The sequence below is a fragment of the Chinchilla lanigera genome, unplaced genomic scaffold (genome assembly GCF_000276665.1).
Source record: "Chinchilla lanigera isolate Chin_1 unplaced genomic scaffold, ChiLan1.0 scaffold00063, whole genome shotgun sequence".
Lineage (NCBI taxonomy): Eukaryota > Metazoa > Chordata > Mammalia > Rodentia > Chinchillidae > Chinchilla > Chinchilla lanigera.
The window spans coordinates 7,109,239-7,131,933 of NW_004955464.1; the positions used below are offsets into that span (position 1 = coordinate 7,109,239).

The 22,695-nt window shown below is 44.0% G+C and overlaps 1 protein-coding gene across 2 annotated transcripts in view; it reads left to right on the plus strand.

Moving 5' to 3' along the window:
• The first annotated feature begins 8,669 nt into the window (after positions 1-8,669).
• The window catches only part of Rab3b (RAB3B, member RAS oncogene family), a 59,231-nt gene continuing 45,205 nt past the window's right edge, over positions 8,670-22,695 (plus strand). The window contains exons 1-2 of one of the 2 annotated variants that reach the window (XM_005398596.1): positions 8,670-8,817; positions 16,998-17,225. In XM_005398596.1, coding sequence (XP_005398653.1) covers positions 16,998-17,225 — 228 coding nt within the window. In that variant the 5' untranslated portion in view covers positions 8,670-8,817. The remainder of the gene's footprint in view (positions 8,818-16,997; positions 17,226-22,695) is intronic. The other variant, XM_005398597.1, reaches the window with a different exon arrangement.

The window sequence follows — 22,695 nt, forward strand, 5'->3', positions numbered from 1 at the left end:
AAAAAGGTAAAACAGAAATGGTGAACCTATTGGAAAATAAAATAAGTTAAACTCATGAAACTACAGGCATAGGCAAGGACTTTCTGGACTGAACTCCAATTGAACGAGAAGTAATGTCAATAATCAACAAAGACATTAAATTAAAGATTGTCTGCACAATACGGGAAACAACAGAGTGAAGAAAAAAACTATAGAAAAGGAAAAATTTTGCCAGCTATTCCTCAGATAATAGGACTAATGTCGAGAATGTATAAATAATTTAAAAAATTAGTTCACTCAAAATAAAAGACCCAATCAAAAAATGAGTGAAATAAATAGACATTTATCACAAGAAGTACAAACAGTCAATAAAGATGAAAAAATGTTCTCTGGCCATTAGAGAAATGCAAATTAAAACAACACTAAGATTTCATCTTACACGGGAAAGAATGATAGCCAGGTGTGGTGGCACACACCTGTAATCCCAGCACTTGGGAGGCTGAGGCAGGAGGATCGTTGTGAGTTCGAGGCCAGCCTAGGCTACAAAGTGAGCTCAAGGCCAGTTTGAATTGCATAGCGAGACCCTGTCTCAAAAAAAAATGGTAAGAATGGTCATCACCAAGAAATCAAATAATAACAAATGCTGGCATGGCTGTGGTGAAAAAAGAACCCTTCTACGTTGTTGGTGGGAAGGAAGTCAGAATGGAGATTTCTCATAGAACTAAAAATAGAAATTCCATTTGACCCAGCTATTCCCCTTCTAGGCATCTTCCCAAAAGAGCCAAAGACATAATATTGCAGTGATACAGGCATACACATGTTTACAGGAGCACAACTCATAATAACTAAATCCTGGAAGCAGACAACATGTCCATCAACAGATGAATGGATAAAGAAAAGGTGGTATCTAGCATAATGGGATACTACTGGGCTATAAGGAAGATAAATTCAAGGCATTTGTAGGAAAATTCATACACCTGGAAAACATAATGTTAAGTGAAATCAATTAGGCACACAACCTTAAATTCCATACAGTTTCTCTCATTTGAGAAATGCAAAGTACAAATAGAGAGCAAAGTAGAAGACTGATAAAAGGAAACAAGGAGGTGGGTCTTTTGCAAATGGAATGGGGCCCAAGAGGCTGAGGGTGAGGGTGAGGGTGAGGGAGGAGGAGAAGGGAGCGTAAAAAGATTTAAGACGTGTCACGGACGTGAGCCAAATATCCACTTGCATGTGAATATTGTATTTCACAAACACGAGCTATAATTAACAATAGCAAAATAACGAAAGTGAGGAAAGGGGACTTAGAGAGGTGGAGGGAGGGATGTGGGTAGATAGGGGAAGACGAATCAAAAAGAACAGGTATGTCACTTACACATATCTACTCCCTAGGATGAGCATAAGCTTCATGTATTGTAAATGTACTAATAAAATAAAATTTTAAAAAAACGTTAGTTCCCTTCCATTCAGCTCTACACCTGGGCTGATTTCAGCACCACGGCTGCTGGTCAGTCCAGAGTGTACAGTTCCTATTTCCAACACATGAGGGCGAATGAGACCGAACCTTTGTAAAGGGTCCCAGACAGCATTATCAGCTTCTCTTAAACCCCCTGAGAAAGACTAAGTACGAGCCATTAATCCAAAATTAGGAAGGAATCCTGACTTATTTTATAAATTCTAAGACTCATAACTGTTTTTCAGTTATACGGGCATGTATCTGAAGGGTAAACCATTGACAAGCGTGATACATTTAGTTATAAGAGCTATCATATTCCTGAGTTCCTGTTTTATATACATTTGTGTGTGTGTGTGTGTGTGTGCGTGTGTGAGTGCGCGCGTGCATGCGCACGTGCTGAGAATCAAAGCCAGAGCATTACGCATGTTAGGCAAACACTCTACCACTGAGCTACACACCCACCGCCTACACTATCACTTTTAATTTAACTCTCTCAGAGAGTGCATGACATAAATCTCATCCCCATCTTATAGAGGGGCAACCTGTGACCTAAAGAAATTAATCACATAACCAGGTCAATGGTGAACTTTGATTTTGAACCCAGACCTGTCTCTTTCCAAACATTTATTATTACAGTATTTGTAATATCTATTTTAAGTCAATTCCTTCATTTACCAGAGGTGGTTCAGAAAAGGGGCTGACTGATCAGTGTGTCCTTAATAACTTACGAGACCAAGAGAGGACTTTGTGCTTGGGGTGGGCTCTGAGGACTGAGGACTCTGACCACAGGTGACAGCTGCACCCAGCCTCTGCTGGGATACACACTGCAAGAGCCAAGCACAGTGGTACATCTCAGGCTCTTCCCCACTGACCTGTCCCACAGAGAACAAGTGCCATGTCCCACCGAATACATTAACGTGGCTGACTAAAGTCTTGGCTTTTCTTTCAATATCTAAAAAAGTATGGATTACTTATTACTTGCTCATATCTAAGATGCATGATTCAGTACTCCACATGATTATTTGAAAATTAAATGAGAAGGTAGATACGAAAATTTTTTCTAAATATTTATAGACCCATTTTTTTCAGCAAATATCTTCTAAGCCACACTAAGAATGATAGAGGAGATGCTGTATTAGGTAATAGGTGATAGGGTGGCTTTGGCTTTTGTGGAGTTCAGATAAGTAGATTTTAAAGTCTACATTCTGTAGCACATTGAGTCAGGGACAACGCGCTCAAGAGCTATTTGCTGACTGGGCAGGTGAATGACTTAATGAATGAGTGAGTGGCTTTCTATAGAGAGAAAGAAACTCTTGTACATTCATGGCAATACTAGGGAGCAGGTCACATTTCAGAGAACCACAAGTAGCTTGGTATTGTTGGAGTTCAGGACCTGAGGGGTATGTGATGAGCAATGAGGCTGCAGGGTAGATGGGGCCAGACTCCCAGGGAACATGCGTTCGAGTTAAACAGCTGGGCTTTGGTGGAAGGCAGCGGGGGTTCTAAGCTGGATTTAGGAAGACTCTCGGCTGCAGTGTGAGTGTGGGTTAGAGGGAGAGGAAAGGCTTGTGCGAGGCGTCCAGCAAGGAGGCTTAGCTATGGAACGGAGAGGAAGGCACCGAATGGAGAGCTCCTGGGGGTAGAACAGGTTGGCTTTGGTGGAGAGTTGGCAGGGTGGGCATGGGAGAGGGAGGGCTTGTGAGTGACACCCATGTTCTGACCACTCGATCATTCACATGTTGAATGTTTCTCTTGCATGTCTCATGTTCTACCCCGTTGACAGCAGTGTTCCTGAGGATATTTGCTGAAAAAAATAGGTCTAGAAATATTTAGAAAAATTATTCATATCTACCATCTCATTTAATTTTCAAATAATCATGTGGAGTACTGAATCATACATCTTAGATATGAGCAAGTAATAAGTAATCCACACTTCCTTAGCTATTGAAATGAAAGGCAAAACTTCAGTCAGCCACGTTAATGTATTTGGTGGGACATGGCACTTTTTCTCTGTGGGCAGTACCCTTGGTGGACGTTTGAACTGGTTTCATTAGCAGATGCAGGTGGAGAGAATGAGCTTGTGTGTTCACTCATTGTTCAGATGAAGAAGGTGAAGCATAGAAAAGCAGGAAAAAGTGATCAGTGCATGAGGTGACCGGCCGAGATACTCAGCATTTTATTCTCAATACCCAATCCTGGGGTGCTCGACTGGCCAAAGGCCACAGACCTCTCCTTCTCTCTGTATCTGCACCTCTTTGTGCTTAGACTTTGCTCTTCTTCCCAGAGTCTGGGCTAGGTTGGGACTTGATTTGGTCAATAGAATGCAGTATAGACAAATTGCTATGTGATTTCTGAGGATTTGCTTTCAGAGATTTTATCTTCTGCCTTTATCCTTGGGACACTTGCCTTCACACTCTCATGTAAACTGGTCTGACTACTGTGGGGTGAAAGGGACATGGGAGAAAAACTGAGGTTCCCCACCACTGGCCAGCACTAACTGCCAGAAGCAGCAATGAGGACATCTTAGAGCCTCCTTCCTGTCCAGTTGGCTTCCAACTGAATGCAGCTCATGAGTGAGCAGGTGAAACTAGCAAAAGAGTTATTCAGCCACCCACAGAATTGTGAGGACTAATAACTTATTGCTGTTTGAAGCCAGCAAGTTTTGGGAAGAGACCCCTTAGGTGACAACAGATCACTGATGCAACCTCTGTGCTCCATGTATCAGTAAATGGCTTCACTGCAGAGCCGGTTGGTTAAGCCAGTGCTCTTTTCCTCATATGTCACATCAGGACTGTCACCAGTCCAGGGAATTTTACCTCCTACATATATTTCAAATCTTTCTAAGCTTTCAACCTTCCCTATTTTTTTGTTTTTGTTTTTGTTTTTTGGGTACCAGGAATCAAACTCAGAACCTTGCACTTGCCTGGCAGTTGCTGTACCTCTGAGCTAAATCCCCAGCCCTGTCTTCCCCACTTCTATGACTTAGCTCAAGTCCTCTTCATTTCTCCTCTGGATTAATACAGTAAGTTCTCAACTATTTCCCCTCTTTCCTGTCTCTCTGCTTTCAACTCTTTCAGTGCAATACTTTGAGTTCCCACTGCAGTCAGAGCAATCTTTCTTACATGAGTATGGAAACACGTTATTCCATTGCATAAAACCTTTTGGCTGGCAAGGTAAAGTCCCACATCATTAAGATGACTGATATGGCCCTGGATCATCTGCCCGCTGCCTTCTTCCCAGTCCCTCTTCTCCAACTCTTTTCAGTGAAGCCTCTGTTCCTGAACTGTTTCACAGGCTGTCTTCTAGCACAGGCTTCAGCTCTACCATTGTACAAGGCAACCTACTAAAGAGGCTGGATGACAACACCTGACCTGTTAACTTAGCCAAATCGGTAGGCTGGCCATAAAGAACGCAGACTGGGGTAAAGGTGCATCTTCTGAAGAGTTGGGCATTCCAAATGACACCCACTTATGCCGCTATCTTTTCTTTTTTTTTTTTTCCGGTACCTGAGACCGAACTCACGACCTTGCGCTTGCCAGGCAGGAGCTGTGCCGCTGAGCTAAATCCCCAGCCCCGCCACTATCTTTTCTAAACAACTGATTCTCCTTTGATGAGAAGCATCAATTTTATATTTCATGTAAAAATTAAGAGCTGGAAGCCGGGTGTGGTGGTGTACACCTGTAATCTCAGCACTCTGGAGGCTGAGGCAGAAGGATTGCAAGCTTGAGTCTTGCCTGGGTAAAGAAATAAGAGGGACTGGGGCTTTAGCTCAGTGTGAAGGTCCTGTATTCAGTCCCCAATACTTCAAAAAACCAAAACGAAAGCCAACCGCCCCACCAAAAAAACCCAAAAACTAACAGAAGGAGAAGGTAGATTTCTCTACCCTAGCAATTAGAAAAGACTTAAGGAAATATTGTGTATAATACTGCTAAACACAAAGGTGTTAACTGAATAACTGAAATACTGGGACCTAATAGGAAGAACACTGGCCCTGGAATCAGACAGGCCTGACACTCGATACTTCCATTTACCAAGTGCATGGTGTTAGGCAAATGACGCAAGCTCCTGACTTGGGTTTTCTTTTCTATAAGAGGCGGGCTGTGAAAATCCATATCTTACCTGATTATGTTGAGGATTAAATAAGATATAAAATGTGAATGCTCCTAGACTATTTTAAGGATACTAGTATATTGCAATTATAATTGTTAAACAATCTGCTCTAAGACAAAAGGTGGAATTTTGTCTTTCTTCCCCTTCTTCCTTGGATATTTGGATCTAGAAGTGAAGACAGTCCAATCTAATTTGGTTTGTTTGTTTTTTCCTGTGGTGGTCACCCGCTAGCAAACAGGGAGATCATTATTGGCAGCATATGTGATAAAACTCAAATGCCAGATATGGTCTTTATGCTCCTTGAACCTAAACTGTCACATTTAAAAACTCTTGTAGGTGCAAAGTTTACAAGATTTCTGAGAGGTTGTGCTCTTAAAGCTGTGTCTGCCTCTGATCTCGTTTTTTCAATTAAGATAGAACAAATCAGTGCTCAACTTCCTTGCTCATGTAGCCTCACAGCCCTCTCTCGGAAAGCATTCCTGAGTGCGACAGCCCTTCCTGAAGCCTATCATATGTCATGCCCAATGTATGACAAACCACTTACCCCAAGTCAGGCATTCCAGTGCTTAAAGACCCTTTTGGCCAATCCACCACTAGAGATTTCCTTCTGACTCTCTCCATGGAGCACCTACACGCATACTGATTTTCTGATTCATTTTCTTCTGTTGTCCCTCCTATCTTTCTTTCTTTCATCTCCCTCCCTTTGTCCCAAGTGGTTCCAAGCCCCCTTTTGATGTAGAGCCACTTGGTATTCCCTTTTCTCCTCCCAAACTTACACATCCTTACATACCCATACTCATCAAGGCCCTGAGTAGGATGAAAGGAACTTCTTTCTGTGTATTTAGATCTATCCTTCCTAGAAGGCAGTTGTGGTTAAAAATAGCATTTTTCTATTATAATAACCACAGTGTCTCACACTTATCAAGCGCTTACTGTATGCCTAGCACGTTAGCAAGTTATTTCCAGTAGCTCTTTCTTATTTGCTTTTTACAACAGCTCTCATTATTGCTCTTCCTATAAATGGGGAAGTGGTGTGTGTGTCATATAAACAAGATTATTGACCTAAGATCACCCAGCAAACAAGTGATGGGGTTAAGATTAAAAACCAGGTTTTCCTGGCCTCAAACCTGGGCTCCTTTTCTTTTACTAAATGGCCCTTTGAATAGGGAAAAGGAGAGAGCAATCGGAAGACCTGAGGCTGCATAAGAGCGATACCATCTGTTCTCATATTGTTTCACAACTTTGAAAGAGCGGCTTTATACGTTATCGCATTGTTCCCGTAAAGAACAGATAATCATTATCCATCTTACCCCTTTTGAAATGAAGGAACTAGGGCCCTGTGGCCGCAAGGGGGTGCGGAGGGGGTGAGGAGTGAGAGATTCAGGAGGAGGGATAGAGGTGGTAGGCTGGCAAACAAAGGAGAGGAATGTTTGCACAAGAGCAGAAGCGGTGGTGCTGCTCCACTTCCCACTTGGCATATTGGGAGAGGGAAAATGAGAAGCCTTCTGGCAAAGGGCTACAGGGGCAGTGGACTGGAAAAGGGTACGGTTTTAATCAAGATGAAGAAGCAGCTGGAATATGTGAAAGATACTGAAGCGGGGCGTGGTGGCGCACGCCTGTAATCCCAGTACTCAGGAGGCTGAGGCAGGAAGAAGATCATTGCAAGTTCGAGGCCAGCCTGGGCTACAAAGTGAGCACAAGGCCAGCCTGAACCTCATAGCGAGACCCTGTCTCAAAAAAGAAAGAAAGAAAGAAAGAAAGATGCTGAGAATAGTAGAGTTTGTTGACAAAGGAATAAGATTCTAAAGGGCACAGGGAAAGGGCTGACAGTAAAACGGGGCAGAGGGAGTGTGGAGGAAAGTGCTGGCAAGGCGTTGAGAACAGTATAGGGACGAGGAGTGTGAAGGAGAGACCGGCAAGCAGAGGGCCTGTCATTCTGAGCGGTTCCTTAGGCTCCGGAGAAGCATGATAGTCGGGGTCACAGTGGAACTCAGGAAGGAGCTGGTTTTGGTGTCTTACTATGACTTGTAGGTTTGCGATGAGGGAGGAAGGCAGGGAAAGACAGTGACTGTAGACCAAAACTGTCAGCCGGCTCGTGTGGCCTCTGCAGGACCGGAAGCGAAGTCTCCATCGGGACTTGAAAGTGGGGTACTAGTTACCCCCACAGTCATCACTCTGGACAGAGCTGGGACTTCCTAATGCTCAGGAAAGGATATTTTTCCATTCCAGCCTGCAGCCTGCACGCTGGTAGTGGAAGCATTGAGAGTTGTGTGTATTTTTTTTGAAAAACAAGGTGATGGTGACATTTGAAAAGGTTACCCAGGCCACTGGTGTGGAGGCAGACTGGAGAGAGGAAGCAGAAATTAAGACACTGCTGCATTAGTCCAGCCGGAAATGATAAGACCTGGACCAGGGTAAGGGCAATGGAAACCAAGAGTAGGGTAGGTACAAACGGAGTCCATGTTATTATTACTAGACCAGTAGAATGTGGGGGCTACAGGAAAGCACGGGGAAAAGACAGAGCCCCTTCCCTGGCTGTTTCCATTTGTAGCCAGCCACCCAGATTTTCTGTTCTCTTCCTGGGCTTTCGTGAGGATGGAGCAGTGTAACCGACAGAAAGGCGGTTTGGAAAGAGCAGAGCTCAGGACCTAGCATCTACGTTACCATCAAAGCTCTCCGATCACCTTGCAAGTTTATTCTACGGAACAAGAAGTAAGGTAAATCATGCTGGGGGTGTAGCTCAGTGGTAGAGCACTTGCCTGACATGCTTGAGGCCCAGGATTCAATCCTTAATACTGCAAATATAACAAAACAAACAGAAACAAGAATTAAGGTTAAGCACAGGCTGGGAGTGGTGGTGCACTCCTTTAATTGCAGCATTCTGGAAGCTGAGGCAGGAGGATGCCTGCGAGTTTAAGGCCAGCCTGAACTACATAGCAAGACCCTGTCTTGCAAAACCCAAAACCAAAACAAAAACCCAAAACACTCAAAAAAGTAAAAAAAAAGTCATGATATCGCCCAGATATGGGAGTAGCCCATATATTGGATTCCCGGTATCTGCCCGGAGCAAGGAGGCGGGGGCGGGTCAAACGCGGACTCCGCCCGTGGGCGGGGCCTGGGCGGGGCCTGGCCGCGCGGGAGCCGAGCCCCTCCGGAGCCGAGCCCCAGCCTGGGTAGCCGAGGTGCGGACCGCACCCGCCCCGCCCCGCCCTGTCCGCTGCACCCCGGTTCTGAGCCCCGCAGCCAGGTGCGACCTCCGCCCGCGGTCCGAGGTGAGGGGCGCTGCAGCCTCGGTGCGCCGGGGGCCGTGAGCGGACGCTGAGCAGCGCTGGGCGGCGGGGGGCGTCGCGGCACGGGGAGGGGGCGCCGGCCTGAGAGGGGTCTCGGGGCCGCCGGGCATCTGGAGGGGTGCGAGAGAGCTGAAGAGATGGATGGCAACTGGGGGCAGAGCCGGGCTGCTGGGGAGGCTGCGAGGAGAGGGGCCGGGCGGGGGCTGCCGAGGGGGCTCCAGGGCGGGAGCTGGAGGGCGGCATGGGGGGGAGGCGAAGGGGCCCTTCGAGCTGAGAGCAGCAGGGCGCCGGCGGGGGGCGTGGGGTGGAGGGCGTGTGTGGTCCCCGCGAGGCTGGAGAGCGAGGGGTGGGGCTTGGAGGCGGCGAGCTTGGAAGAATGGGAAAGTGGGGGTCCCCCTCGGCCCACCCCGACCACGGAGCAGAGTGGTGGGAGCTGGTGCAGGGAGAGGACTCCCTGGCCAGGAGTGGGGAGGAGGCGCTGGATGGGAGCAGGGTCTGGCGCTGGAGAACCCTTGGAGAGTTTAGGGTGGGCGTGGGGGCGCGGCCGGGAGGAGGTCAGAGGTGGGCTTGGAGTGAGGGGGGCAAAGAGAGTGGGAGCCAGAGTGGAGGTCAGGGCTGGCTGTTTCCTGGCTTCTCAGAAGACTGAGGGGGAGCGAGGGCTGGACCTGGTTACTGCACGAGGGATCACTGGCCAGAAGGGAATAGTGGACAGCAAAATTCACCCGCAGGCCGGCTGTGTTCAGGAGTCCAGGCTTGGGAGGGAATCTGGGGGATGCAGTGTGGCAGGCTCTGCAAGCTAATAGGATTGTGGAGGAGGGTGGGCTTCTCCATCCCAGCTTCCCTGAATGCAGATGGAAAGAGGTAGACAGCAAAAGGAGTGTGTGTGCGTGCGCGCGCGTGTGTGCATGTGTGTGTATACGCATGCACATAGGGGGATGCACACCTGTGCTGTACCTACAACAGAGGAAGACGATAGAGGTCAAGAAAGGCCCTGTTTACGGTGGTGGAAAGCCATAGGACAGAGGGAGCCCCAGGAGAGGCCTTTTAGGAAGACAGATGGGTCAGGGAAGCCTCTTGGTCATGAAGGATTTAGCCAACAGTGGAGGAAAGTGCTCCTGTTGGGGGATGCAGTATGGGAATAGACAAAAGTCTAAATGATCTCCAATCCTAGAAATAAATCTCCAGTTTCTTAAAGTCTGTAATCTGAAGGGAGATGTGAGCAAGTGAGAAAGTTTCGGCTCATTAGGGTTCCCGTCAGTCTCCCCAGAGCGCCACCCAGAACCTGGCTCGTACTGAAGCAGGTGCTCCACATGTTGACCCAATGAATAACTGGGCAGTGGTTGTCTTCCTGCCTCAGTTTCTTCATCAACCCCAAAACTGTGAGAATGAAATAGGCTTATGTGGGTGAAAAGACCTTTGTAAACTGTAAAGCACAATATGAAAGGGGCCACTGGTATTCTCGGGCAGATGTGCTCCCACTCCACAGCAGTCATGCCATGGCTGTCTCTTTCCAATCTGGAGAAGAAAGGAAAGAGCATTTGTCACGCACCTAGGTATTGTGTGGCAGACAGAAGGCCTCCAAGCGATGAGTAGAGTGCTTGGCATTTAGTAAGTGCTCACTGAATGGTAGCTAGTATGATACGATTTCTGTGACTCTGAGAGACCTGGGAAAATAATGAGGATGTGGGCTTGGCTGGTGGTGATGGGTTAGCAGTGGAGAATGGTCTAAAGACTAAATTTATTTTTTAATTAATTAAGTTTTGTTTTTGAGACAGGGCCTCACTATGCAGTTCAGGCTGGCCTTGAGCTCATTTTGTGGCCCAGGCTGGCCTCAAACTCAGTGGCAATCCTCCTGCCTCAACCTCTTGAGTTCTGGGATTACAGGTGTGCACCACCATGTCCAGCAGAAAGACTAAATTTAAAAGGCCAGTAAAATATGATTTTTGGGAAGAAAGGGATATAGCAGAGTGAGGTCCACATTTGCCCAACTCCCTACTCATCCTCACTGAGAAAGGTGCCCTGGAGGAAGACCTGGAATTATACTTATGGAACACTCGCTATGCTCCATGTACCATGCTAAATGCATTACCCACTCACATTACTTGTAATCATCCCAGCAACTCTTGTTTTCAGAGGAGGAAACTGTGTCTTAATCATGTGAAATTGTTGTCCAGGCTTTGCAGCTAATAAATGATAAAGCTGGAAACTGAATCTTCATGCCTTTTGATTTGGAGCCCCACAATTATTTCCATTTCTCAGACTGACTTGCTAGAAGAAAACATCAAGCACAGGGAAACAAAAATTTTCTAAGAAGTTTGTAAAATAGTCCCGCATATGCTGATTTTATGAGGAAACCATTTTATTGATTTATTTTTTAAATTAAGAAAATTTTTTTGAGATAGGGTCTCACCATGCAGTTCAGGCTGTTCTTGAACTCACTCTGTAGCCCGGGCTGGCCTCAGACTTGTGGAGATCCTCTGCTCAGCCTCCCGAGTGCTGGGATTACAGGTGTGTGCCACCATGCCCAGCTTATTGATTTATTTTATATATTAGGAAATGGAGGCCTAGAGTGTGATTTGTCTAAGCTTATACAATGACTGAGTGACCCAGGGCTCACCCTAGGTTTCCCACCCTTAACCTCATGCTTTGTCTTTTGACTGTATCAGCAGGGACGCCTATCTGGTCCTTTCACTACAGTTAGTAAGTGGTGATCTCTCTTTGGTGGGTTTTAGGGCTCTTTTCTCCCTCTCCCCTTTCCTGACTGAAGTTGGGTTTTCCTTAGGTGCTTATTTCTGCCTTCTGTGAGGCTGAAAGGGTTCATCGTTCTTCACAGCAACCTTTGAGGAGCCATTTCTTTCCTCTGCCAGCCTGGGACCAGGGATGACTTCCCAAATGGCTTCCGGGCCTTCATCTGTGTGTCTCCTCACGGAGACAGTGAGCTCCCCGCTTTATCATTTATGTGACTGTCACAAAAGAGAGGGATGGTTTGATCGATGCTTATCTTACAAATGCAGTTCTGCACGCTCCACTGTGCAGTGACCTGTCTGCTCAGATCTCCCTCAGGCGGTTGCCTGCTGGGATGCTTTTCGCCTGTCTTCCGGATGTCTGCGTGCCCCTGCCCTCCTCCTGAGAAAACTCCAGTGGAGGCTTGCCTCCCAGCCCTTCCACTGTCTCTCTCTCCCTGTTCTACCACCTACTGGGCGAGCTGTATTCCACGCACAGAAGCATGGGAACTGTATGGCACGTACAGTATGCTAACTAAGCTGCACAGCGCTGGGAATGTTTTTCTCATGATAAAATTGCTACGATTTTTATTTTCCGTCAGCCCAGTCAAATCTGGGTGACATTAAGTAACAGAAATTCTGGTCGTGAACTACTTGCTGTGTGACCTTGGGCAAATCACAGAGCCCCACAGTGTTTTACTTGTAAAGTGACAGGTAGGCAGATTGGAGCAGGAATTGAAACTATCTTGTACGCTTGCCATCCCTGCCCACTCTCGCACCTGTGGTAGGAAAAGCTAATAAAGGTAAGTAAATCTCCCACTGATTCCACACGAGGCATATGTACTTTTCTCAGCACAGTGTATGATGCACACTTTCACTCTTTTAGTTGAAAATCACAGCAGCCTTGTGAAGTAGGTATTACTATCAGAAAAGGACACTGACTCTGAGAATATCAGAGACCTGCCCAACTTCGTACATTGAGATACTGGGAACACTGGGACCAGCAGCCAGGCTTTGTGTTGTGATAAAGCTGCTACTCTAAGATCTTTTTACTTCTAGCAACATAAGAGTGTAAAGCTGACTACATTGAGAAAAATGAAAACCAGTTATATGACATTTACATTAGTAGTCTGGCACATGCTCAATAAATGTTTACTGAAAGAAGTAAGATCTCCTAAGGATTTACTATAGGTCTAATGTTGACTAGTAAAGGGTAGAGAAAACCCACCTGAATACAGAGAGGCAGGAAGATACAGGAGTTCATTGTATCACAGCACCAAATAATGGCACTCAGGTGAGGGAAAAACAGCTGAACAAGATTGACGGCAGCAGTGAACTAAGAGGGCCAGTGAAGTAATAATATCAGTACCTCGTATGGGCCAAGAAAGATTGTTTACATATAGTGCTGCTTATTCTATTTGTACTAAAGCTCCATTAAGTGGGCAGTATTTTCTAAGGCAATAATACCATGGCCTAGAGAGTTGATCTGCTTTGCTCAAATATTCTACTGATGGGTATAGCAACAATTTATTTATTTATTTATTGGTACTGGGGATTGAGCCCAGAACCTCCTGCATGCAGGCAGATGCTATACTACTAACCCACATCTCTGTTCCCTGGTTTGTTTTTATTTATTTTTTGAGACAAGGTCTCACAATGTAGTCCAGGCTGGCCTTGAACTTGTGGCAATCCTCCTGCCTCATCCTACCGAGTGCTGGGAGTACAGGCATGTGCTGCCATGCCGTTATTTTGAAACATGTTCTCATTAAATTGCCCAGGCAGGCCTTAAATTTGTGAGCCTCAGGTCTCAGTCTCCTGAGTAGCTAGGATTGCAGGTGTATGTCACTTTATCCAGCCCATCTATCTGTCTGTCTGTCTGTCTGTCTATCTATCTATCTATCAATCTATCAACAGTTTTAAACTTCCCCATAACTGTGCAGGGTACTAAATCTAGTCTGATGGTTAGCCTTGTGGTTTGGGCAAATCTTCTTAATTTGAATGGAAGTAATTAACCCTGCCCTTCCAACTTTACTTCACGGGTTTATTTGGAGAGTAAAATAAGATAAAGTATTTACATGAAATTGAGGTGAGAATCAAATTTGGGTTCCAGTTCTCTTTGACCAGAAATTCTACTTCTGGAATCTCTCTCAAGGAAATAACTAGGAAAGCAAACAAAGATTCATGTAAGGAAGTGTTCACTGTAGTTTAATTTATAATAATTATGAATAGAAAAACAATTTAAAAACTGCTTTAAGGCTGGGATGGTGGTGCATCCCTGTAATCATTGCACTTGGGAGGCTGAGGCAGGAAGACCGCTGTGAGTTTGAGGCTAGCCTGGGCTACATAGTAAGTTCAAGGCCAGCCTGAACTACATAGTGACACTGTCTCAAAAACAAAAACAAGGGGCTGGAGATATAGCTCAGTGGTGCAGTACCTGCCTGGCAAGTGCACGGTCCTGAGTTTGATTCCCAGTACAATAAAAAGCTTGCTTTAAATTAAAAACATCTCTCTTCCTAAAGATTGATCAAAAGATTGGTCATCCAACCTATCCATAGGATAGAATATTATATAAATATCACTGAAATGATTTTTTTTTTGATACCAGGAATCGAACTCATGACCTCAGACTTGCCAGGCAAGCCCTTATGCCACTGAGCTACATTCCCAGCCCCTGAAATGGTATTTTTGAAGAGATTTTAAAGTCCCAATACTTTTAGAGTTTAAAAACTTTTGCCACACAATAAGGTACATTCTAATAGTCTACACCGTCTGTGCATATGATGTCAGCTATTAAAATATGCTTTAAAAGTGTGGACTAACCTGTATTATATTAAGTCATTTATATATAAATAAAGGTATAAATAGACTTCTATGCTTGTATATGCAAAGATTACCTCTAAAGGTTACATAAATTAGTAATGTTTGCTCTAGGGCAGGGAAAGATACTGAGACCCAAGGACTCACTATAAACCTTTAGCTTCCATATCACTTTTTTTAGGCTAAAAAGTAAGAAAATAATGCAAATTACATACAGTGGAAAATTGATATGAATAGTGAATATTTAGTGAATTATTTTAAATAAGTTTGTATTACCTCTTACATGAACAAATAAAATATAATTTAAAACCAGGAGACATTCTTTTGCATGAAAATATGTTGGAGGAAATGTATTAAAATGTTAGCACTAGCCATTTCTGAATGGGTAGAATGTCAAGTAATTTTGAGTGTTCTTGTTTTACACTTTTGTATCAATTTCAGAGCTTTTATAATGAGTACATACTTTCATAGTGAAAATGTTCTGTAAACAAAAATAGACTGGCAATAGAATGGAGGATGGTGTAAGATCATTGTAGTAGTTTTCCTTGTTTTAGATTAAAAAAAAAACATAATTGTTTTGAGTTGCTAATTGTGTGTGTGTGTGTGTGTGTGTGTGTGTGTGTGTGTGTGTTACTAGAGATTAAGCCTTGGACCTCTGCACTGAACTACATTCCTACTCTTCTGTATTGAGACAGAGTCTCACTAAGTTGCCCAGACTGGGCTCAAACTTGTGATCCTCCTGCTTCAGCCTCTCGAGCTGCTGGGATTGTAGGTGTCAATTCTTTAATAGGCTCTATGTTTTGTACCATGACAGACTGCAGAATGAAGGCTGAGAGACAGTTTGAGCATCCAGTGTTACCTGCTAAACCGTCCTTTCTTTCTCCATGTAAATACTTTGCCTGAGTCTCTGAGAGGCCTAACCATGTTTCATACCTGTCACGTGTGCCGTGTCATGGGCCAGTTGCTGCAAGGATATAGCTGAAGGTCTCAGACAAAGGCTTGAGAGCTGGGAGCAAAGAGCAGGAAGAAGAGGCCACACAAGGCTGATAGTGACAAGTTCAAAGAAGTTTTATTAAAGCATTGCTATTAATCCTAATTATTTGCCTGATATTTCTTCATGAGAGCTTTAAACCATCTACATTCATTAGCTTCTTGTCCTTATAGCTCATCTGAGAGGTCCAGAAAGCTAATTCCCCAGTCGCACTCCCTTTCTTTTTTGGGGGGATAGAAAAACCAGGAATTCCCAATGAGAGCAACAACTTGAATATTATTTCACATGAGGGTGACCTCCCACCCTCCTCTGACCACTTACCCAGCCCATTTGAGTATCTGGTATCGAGCAAGAGGAGAGACTTAAGATGGTAAAGCATGGTAATTGTACTTGATGTACAATTAAAGCCTCAAATCAGGTCATAGGACCAAGTGATAGGTTATGGGGTTCAGTTTCAAACTGTTCTAGGAAAAGAGAGGATGGTGGTAGCCTCGGTACATAGTAAGTATTTACTGAGTTAGTGAATGAGCAAATAAAAGATTAAGCTTTAAAGGATGGAACTATAAGGACTTAAGTTCACACCTCTGCGAATTCACCAGTTTACAAAGGTCTCAGTCATTGCTATCTCATCCACGTCCTGTAATAGAGGGGGCGATTGGGGGCCCAGAATAATGAAGTGATTTTCCTTAAATCAGTACCCATTTACTGAGTGCTTTTATGCACTAGGATTTGTGCTAGAAGTCAGGCATGCAGCAATGGAATGCATTAAGCCCCAGATGCTCAGTCTAAGACAGGATCCAGAATAGTAAATGGTTCGGAAATGACACAAGTGCCATTAAATTGTTCTTGGGCTATAGGAGCAGGAGTGCATTCTTCTGCTGTGCACAGGGAAGATGATGGCTGGCTGGGACCTACAAGGATGAACAGGGGTTTGTTATGGATAAAAGAGCACTCCAGGCAGAGGGCATATATATATAAAAGGACAAAGGCAAGAAGTACTGTGACATTCGAAGAAAGTATCACTTGATATAAAGGTGGTACAGGTTGATGGGGAGAAGGATTGGGGGAAAGCTTAAAAGAGTTAATTCTTCAGTTAGGTGTTTCCTTGTCAAGCTGGAAAGTTTGGGTTTAACCTTTATAGCTGTGGGGAGCTATAAAAGTTTTTAAAATAGAGATTGATGGCCCCATAGTGAGCCCTGCACCCTCTGGTAGATTTCTTCTTGGCTACCATGTTCCCGGGTAGGTTAGAAGCTTCTTGTGGACTCCCTCAGCCAGGGCTTCCCTGTCTTATCACTGACCTACTGCTTTGTTACCTGTGTTTCACTATCCTTTTATTCCAGGCCGTGGCCTCCCAGAGATCGGACCTCATGTCTGATTCATGTTTGTACTCCCCTGCCCGGCGTAGGGCTCACCCCAGACTGGTGTGCTCAGTCAATATTTGCTGAGGAAATGATTGGGAGGAGCTGGGTTCCACCTCAGTCCTGAGACAACATTTGAGGCAGGTGCAATGATGAAGTGTTTCCAAGGAGTGTGTATTTCCTCTGTGATGCCTGGCTGAGTGACATTAAAGGGTGGGGACTCAAAGGTACATTGGAGGTGTGTTCCCGAGTGACCACAGGTCTTTCTTGCAGATGGCTTCAGTGACTGATAGTAAAACTGGAGTCAAAGATGCCTCTGACCAGAATTTTGACTATATGTTCAAACTTCTCATCATCGGCAATAGCAGCGTTGGCAAAACTTCCTTCCTTTTCCGCTATGCTGATGACACTTTCACCCCGGCCTTTGTCAGCACTGTGGGCATTGACTTCAAAGTGAAGACAGTCTACCGTCACGAGAAGCGGGTGAAGCTGCAGATTTGGGTGAGTTCTGGGCCTCTTCGCCATGATTGTCCAGAGGGATAACTAATCTGTGAATTCAAGAGCTGATCAGAACTTCCAGGTCTGATAGAATCAAGCGTGAATACTATTGCAGATCTGGCCCCTGGACTGCCCCATGCTGTTTTTACATAGCTTGGCTTTCCAGGAGGGGAAAAGGTTCAGTAGCTTCTGCTGCTTAGCTGTCCCACAAGCTCTATCCTGGCTGATGTAAATGAGCTACCGGGGCTGGGGATTTAGCTCAGCGGCAAAAGCGCCTGCCTGGCAAGCGCAAGGTCGTGAGTTCGGTTCCCGGTACCGGAGAAAAACCAAAAAAAAAAAAAAAAAAAAAAATGAGCTACCAAGAAACTGGGCTATGGAGCTAAAGAGTCTTGAATTCAGATTTTACTTCTACCACTTACTAGCCATGGAAACTTGACTGATAAACTCTCTGGGTCATCCTTTCGTCTTAGGGGATTATAATCACGTCTACATCATAAGGCTATTGAGTGTTTAGTGTTATTCCTGGAACATAGGAAGTGCACAATAAATGTTAGCTACTGTATCTGTTATTGATTATTGCATAAGTTACTTAAAAACTTGATGATATAAAACAAAAACTTATTATCTCACTGTTTTGGAAATCTAACATTTGGGAGTGGCTTGGAGCCGCTCATGAAGTGTGGCCAGATATAGAGTTAACTGGGACTAGAGGACCTAATACCACGGTGGCTGACATCCTCAGCCCTTTTTAATTTTGAGACAAGGTCTTGCTACATTGCTGCATTATCCAGGCTACAGTTGAACTTGCAATCCTTCTACCTCTGTCTCCCAGAGTGCTAGAATTACAAGCATGGACCACCAAACCTGGTTTACATGTACATATTTTAGATGATATAGAAATATGTACATCATATACTTATAAATAAATTAGCACTGGGATTAGAAATTTTGAAAATTTGTAAAAGCATAAAAAATGTTTTATTTTAGCTAGAAGTGGTGGCTCATACCCTTAATCTCAGCACTATGGGAGGCTGAGGCAGGAGGATCACAAGTTCAAGCCCAGCCTGGGCAATTTAGTGACTTAGTAAGACCTTGTCTCAAAATAAAAATAAAAATAAGAGGTAGAGATGCAGCTTAGCCCAGAGGTCCTGGATTCAACCCCCAGTACCATATACACAAAAAGTATTATTTAGTATCAGTCTAGTATATTTATTAAATGTACATTAATATACTATACATCTTTTTTATTGGGGCATCTGTATATAGTACTTTTCACAAATTATTACCTATACATTAATATTACCTCACAATTAACATCATAAGGTAGATACTATTTTACTATAGAACAAAAATCTCAGAAATTAATTTGTCTTAGGTTAAGCACACAGCTCTCAAGTGAGATTAGAACTCAGCTCTTTTGATTCTAAATTATGTGTTCTTTTGTCTGAGTGCATCTGAGTCTTACAGAACCCATAGTTCTGTTCATGATAATTTAAACATTTGTTTGCTTGCTACTAAAGGCACCAATGTACTGCTAGGTGTGGTGGTGCACACCTGTAATCCCAGCATTTGGGAGGCTGAAGCAGGAGGATCACTATGAGTTTGAGGTCAGCCTGGGCTACATAGTGAGTCCAGAGTCCAGGTCAGCCTGAACTACATGGTGAGACCTTGTCTCAAAAAACAAAACAAAACAAAACAAAACAAAACAAACAAGGAATCATGAATCATTAGAAGTAGGAGAAACTATCAAAGTCATCTAGTTCATTGTTTCTCAAAGTACGCTCTTTAGACCAATTTCATCAGCAATACTTGGGGATTTGTCAGAAATGCAAGTTCTGATACCCCACTTCAGGCCTCCTGAATCTGAAACGCAAGGCTGGGGCCCAACAATCTATGGTATAAGAAGTCTTCCAGGTGGGTATAAGGATGTGGAGAACCACCGCTCTAGTTTACCTTGTGGTAAAAGTCAATACACATTTATTGTAGTTGGGTTTTGCAGTGTGGGGGATCAAACCCAGGGCCTCACACATGCTGGGCAAGTGCTCCACCACTGAGCTACGCCCCCGACAACAAGCATTTGTTGAAAGTTCCTACTCTGCACAGAGAAGTGTGAGAGCACAGGGTATGTAGGGCATGGTGAGAGACCCAGGGAAATGAGATCAGGGCTGTGAGAAAGCAAGGAGGGGAAAATGTGCTGAGAGCATGTAGGTGGCCAGTGGGGGGTCAGGGAGACTTTCAGTAACAGAGAGTACATGGCTTATGACTCCTTAGGGAGTTGCTGCAATTATTACAGTTCATTTTTTATGTATGAACATAAAATAACTTCTATTAGTATTTACTATGTGGATTGAGACCGCTGTCTTCATTTGGTCCCTTTATTATGTGGTCACATATCCTACACTCAAAAAGCCTTGAGGTTCAAAGCATTGTGCCTTTCTAAGGGTTGGCGGTGGTGGTTCCCTTGCTTCTTTGTTCCTTTCCAGCCTGTTCCGAGTTGTTGCAATTTTATTATGCTTTGTTAAGTGGATTTACTGAGGATGCTATTATGTTTTAACCAAATGAAACCTCACTATGGCTATGTGGCTTTTAGAGAGTCCCACAAAGAAACCTCTGGTTAGAGACTGTGCTAAGTACACTGTAGTAAACCCAAGGGAGCCTAAGAAAATGGCCATGCTGATGTTGCTCTGACTCCCCGCACAACTTTATTGTCAGCCACGTGTGGAGGTAAAATCGATGAAGATCAAATTAGGTCTGACTTAGTCAGTCACATTGTTTCACTTTAAAAAGAAAAACAAAGCAATCATGCTAGATGTGGTGGGGCACAGCTATAATCCCAGCACTCAAGAGGCTGAGGCAGGAGCAGGAGTTCAAGGCTAGCCTGCTCTGCATGGTGAGTTCAAGGCCAGCTAGGACTACAAAGTAAGACCTTGGCTGAAAAACAAACAAAATCAAAGTTGTTTTTTTTTTTTTATGTATATGTGATTTTATGTAGCAAAATCAATAGTTTTATGTACTATTCATAGATACATTAAAATTTAAACTTTTAAATATTATGTATTTCATTTTTATATATTTTAACTTTTTTTGTGTTTTGTCACATATTGTGCATGTACCTAAATTTTTCTTAAAGGGATATAAATTTAGAGACCTCTATCATAGGCACTGGAGTGCCATACAAAGGTTTTAACAAAGTTAGATTTGAATTTTATTAAAAGGTCCCTGGCTTCCAGTAAGGAATGACAGCAATGAGGCAAAGAAATATGGTTTGGATCTAAATTCCTCACACTGTACACATAAAGTATTTGTATTTTTGTACATCACTTATACCTCATACAGATATTTAAAATAAATAAAATATTAATCAGCTATGAAAGAAAGGGAGAAAAGCAAGAAAACAAGCAAACAAGAAAGACAACAGTGGTCTGGGAACATTGTAAGGACCTGAACTAAGTGTATTAGTTTGCTCAGGCTTCCACAACAAAGTACCAGACTGGATGGCTTTAAACAACAGAAGTTGTTTTCTCACAGTTTGGGAGGCAAGAGGTCCAAGGTTAGGGGGCCAGCAGAGTTGCAGGCGGCTACCGCCTCACTGGGCTTGGGTGGGCATGTAGGAAAGTGAGAGGGCGAATTCCTTGGCATCTCGCTTCATAATCATATCAATCAGGAGCTCACTTTTGTGACCTTATCTAACCTTAATAACTTCGTTAGAGCCCTCATCTCCAAATACAATCATGCTGTGGGTTAGTGCTGCAACATACGAATTTTGAATGAAAACAAATATTCAGTCCATAACACTAATACAGTGATAAAGTAACATAAGGGATGAAAATGAGGAGAGAGATTTGAGAGAGATTTAGGATGAGAATTTACTAGATTCAGTGATCAACTAGTTGTAAAGGTGGAGGGAAGAGCATATACATCCACTTTATACACAAATGTGATTTTATTTTTTGTACTAGGAATCAAACCCAAGGTCTTTGCATTGAGCTACATTGCCAGCCCTTTTAAAATTTTATTTATTGTTGAAAAATAAATAAATAAATAAATAAACAAATTTTTATTTATTTTTGAGACAAGGTCTTGGTAAGTCATGAAGTTCCCAGGCTGGGCTTAAACTTGAGATCCTCCTGCATCAGCCTCCCAGAATGCTAGGGTTGCATGCATGAACCACCACATCTGGCTGTGGTTTTTTAAAAAGCTGTGTAAAGTTTAGTAAGCTTCTATAAATACAAAATATCTTGAATTGTAAAAGTCTTTCTTTTTTAACTATAAAAGTCTTTCTGGGCTTTTTAAAGGCCATGGGGCATAGTGGCACATGCTTATGATCTTGGTATTTTGGAGGATGGTACAGTACAATCATGAGTTTAAGGCCAGCTTGGCCATCCTGGACTACATAGCAAGACTCTGTCTCAAAAAATAAACAAAACCACTACAATAAAAAATGCCTCCCAGGTTTGTTGAGAGAAGCCTGTACGACAGTATAGCATGTCTGGCACATATTAGGAATACAAGAAATGTTAGGTTCCTGCCTTTCCCTGCCTCCTGGTCTGCGTGCCCTGTCACTGTGTCTCCTCCATGGTTTCTCCATCTGAGGCTCCGGGAGTGCTGGAATAGCACCCAGAGACTCACTAGTCTGGTATAAAATGCTTATTCAGTTTCTCCATTTGAGCTGTCCAGGGGAGTTTAGAAAGCTGCTGTCAGGATCAAAGGTGGAGAGGACAGACAAGGAGATTATGAACAGGGCAGAGCAGGCCCACCCACAAGAGAAGTTTCTGTCATCTGGGGGGATATTGAATGAAGAGGGCATTGGAATTGCCTTGTTTCCTGGGATCCCTCACTGCATAGGTCTCCGAGAGGCCTTTCTGTTTCCTGAGAGGCTAATGATTGCGGATCAGAGAAGAAAACCTTCCCAGAGCAGTGTGTTTAGGAGAACTGTCTCATTAATAGGGAGCAAGAGCACACACAAGACTTAGTAACTTCACAGCAGCAGACCTGACTGAAGGCCACTTACTCCTCGGTGCTGGTTGCTAAGCAACCCTTGGAGACCTGTGGGAAGAGAAGAGAAGGAGGGGCTTCCACCACCTGCATGAGGGCCCATTGCAGAGGCTGGTGGGTCTGGTACTGGTCAGGGGAAGAATCTGCAGGTCCGTGGGAAGACTGAGCTAACCTAGGATTCTGGAGTCTTGGTTTCTAGTCCTATCTCTGCCATGAAGTTTTGTGACCTGGAATGACCCTTCCTCTCTGTGGGCCTGTTTCTGTAAGTATCCAATGGAGGACAATTCTTTGCTCTCCTTGCCTCGTCCGTGGTTGTGAAGATTAAGTGGGGGAATGCAAGAAAAAGCGCACGGAGAACTATGAAGCCTTGAGTAAGGACTATGGATGTTGGCAGCCATGCAGATTCTTCTTATATGTGCTTCAAATCATGCTTGGTGTCTTTCAAACCTTCTCTCTGAGGCTGGGAGGTAGTTATCTC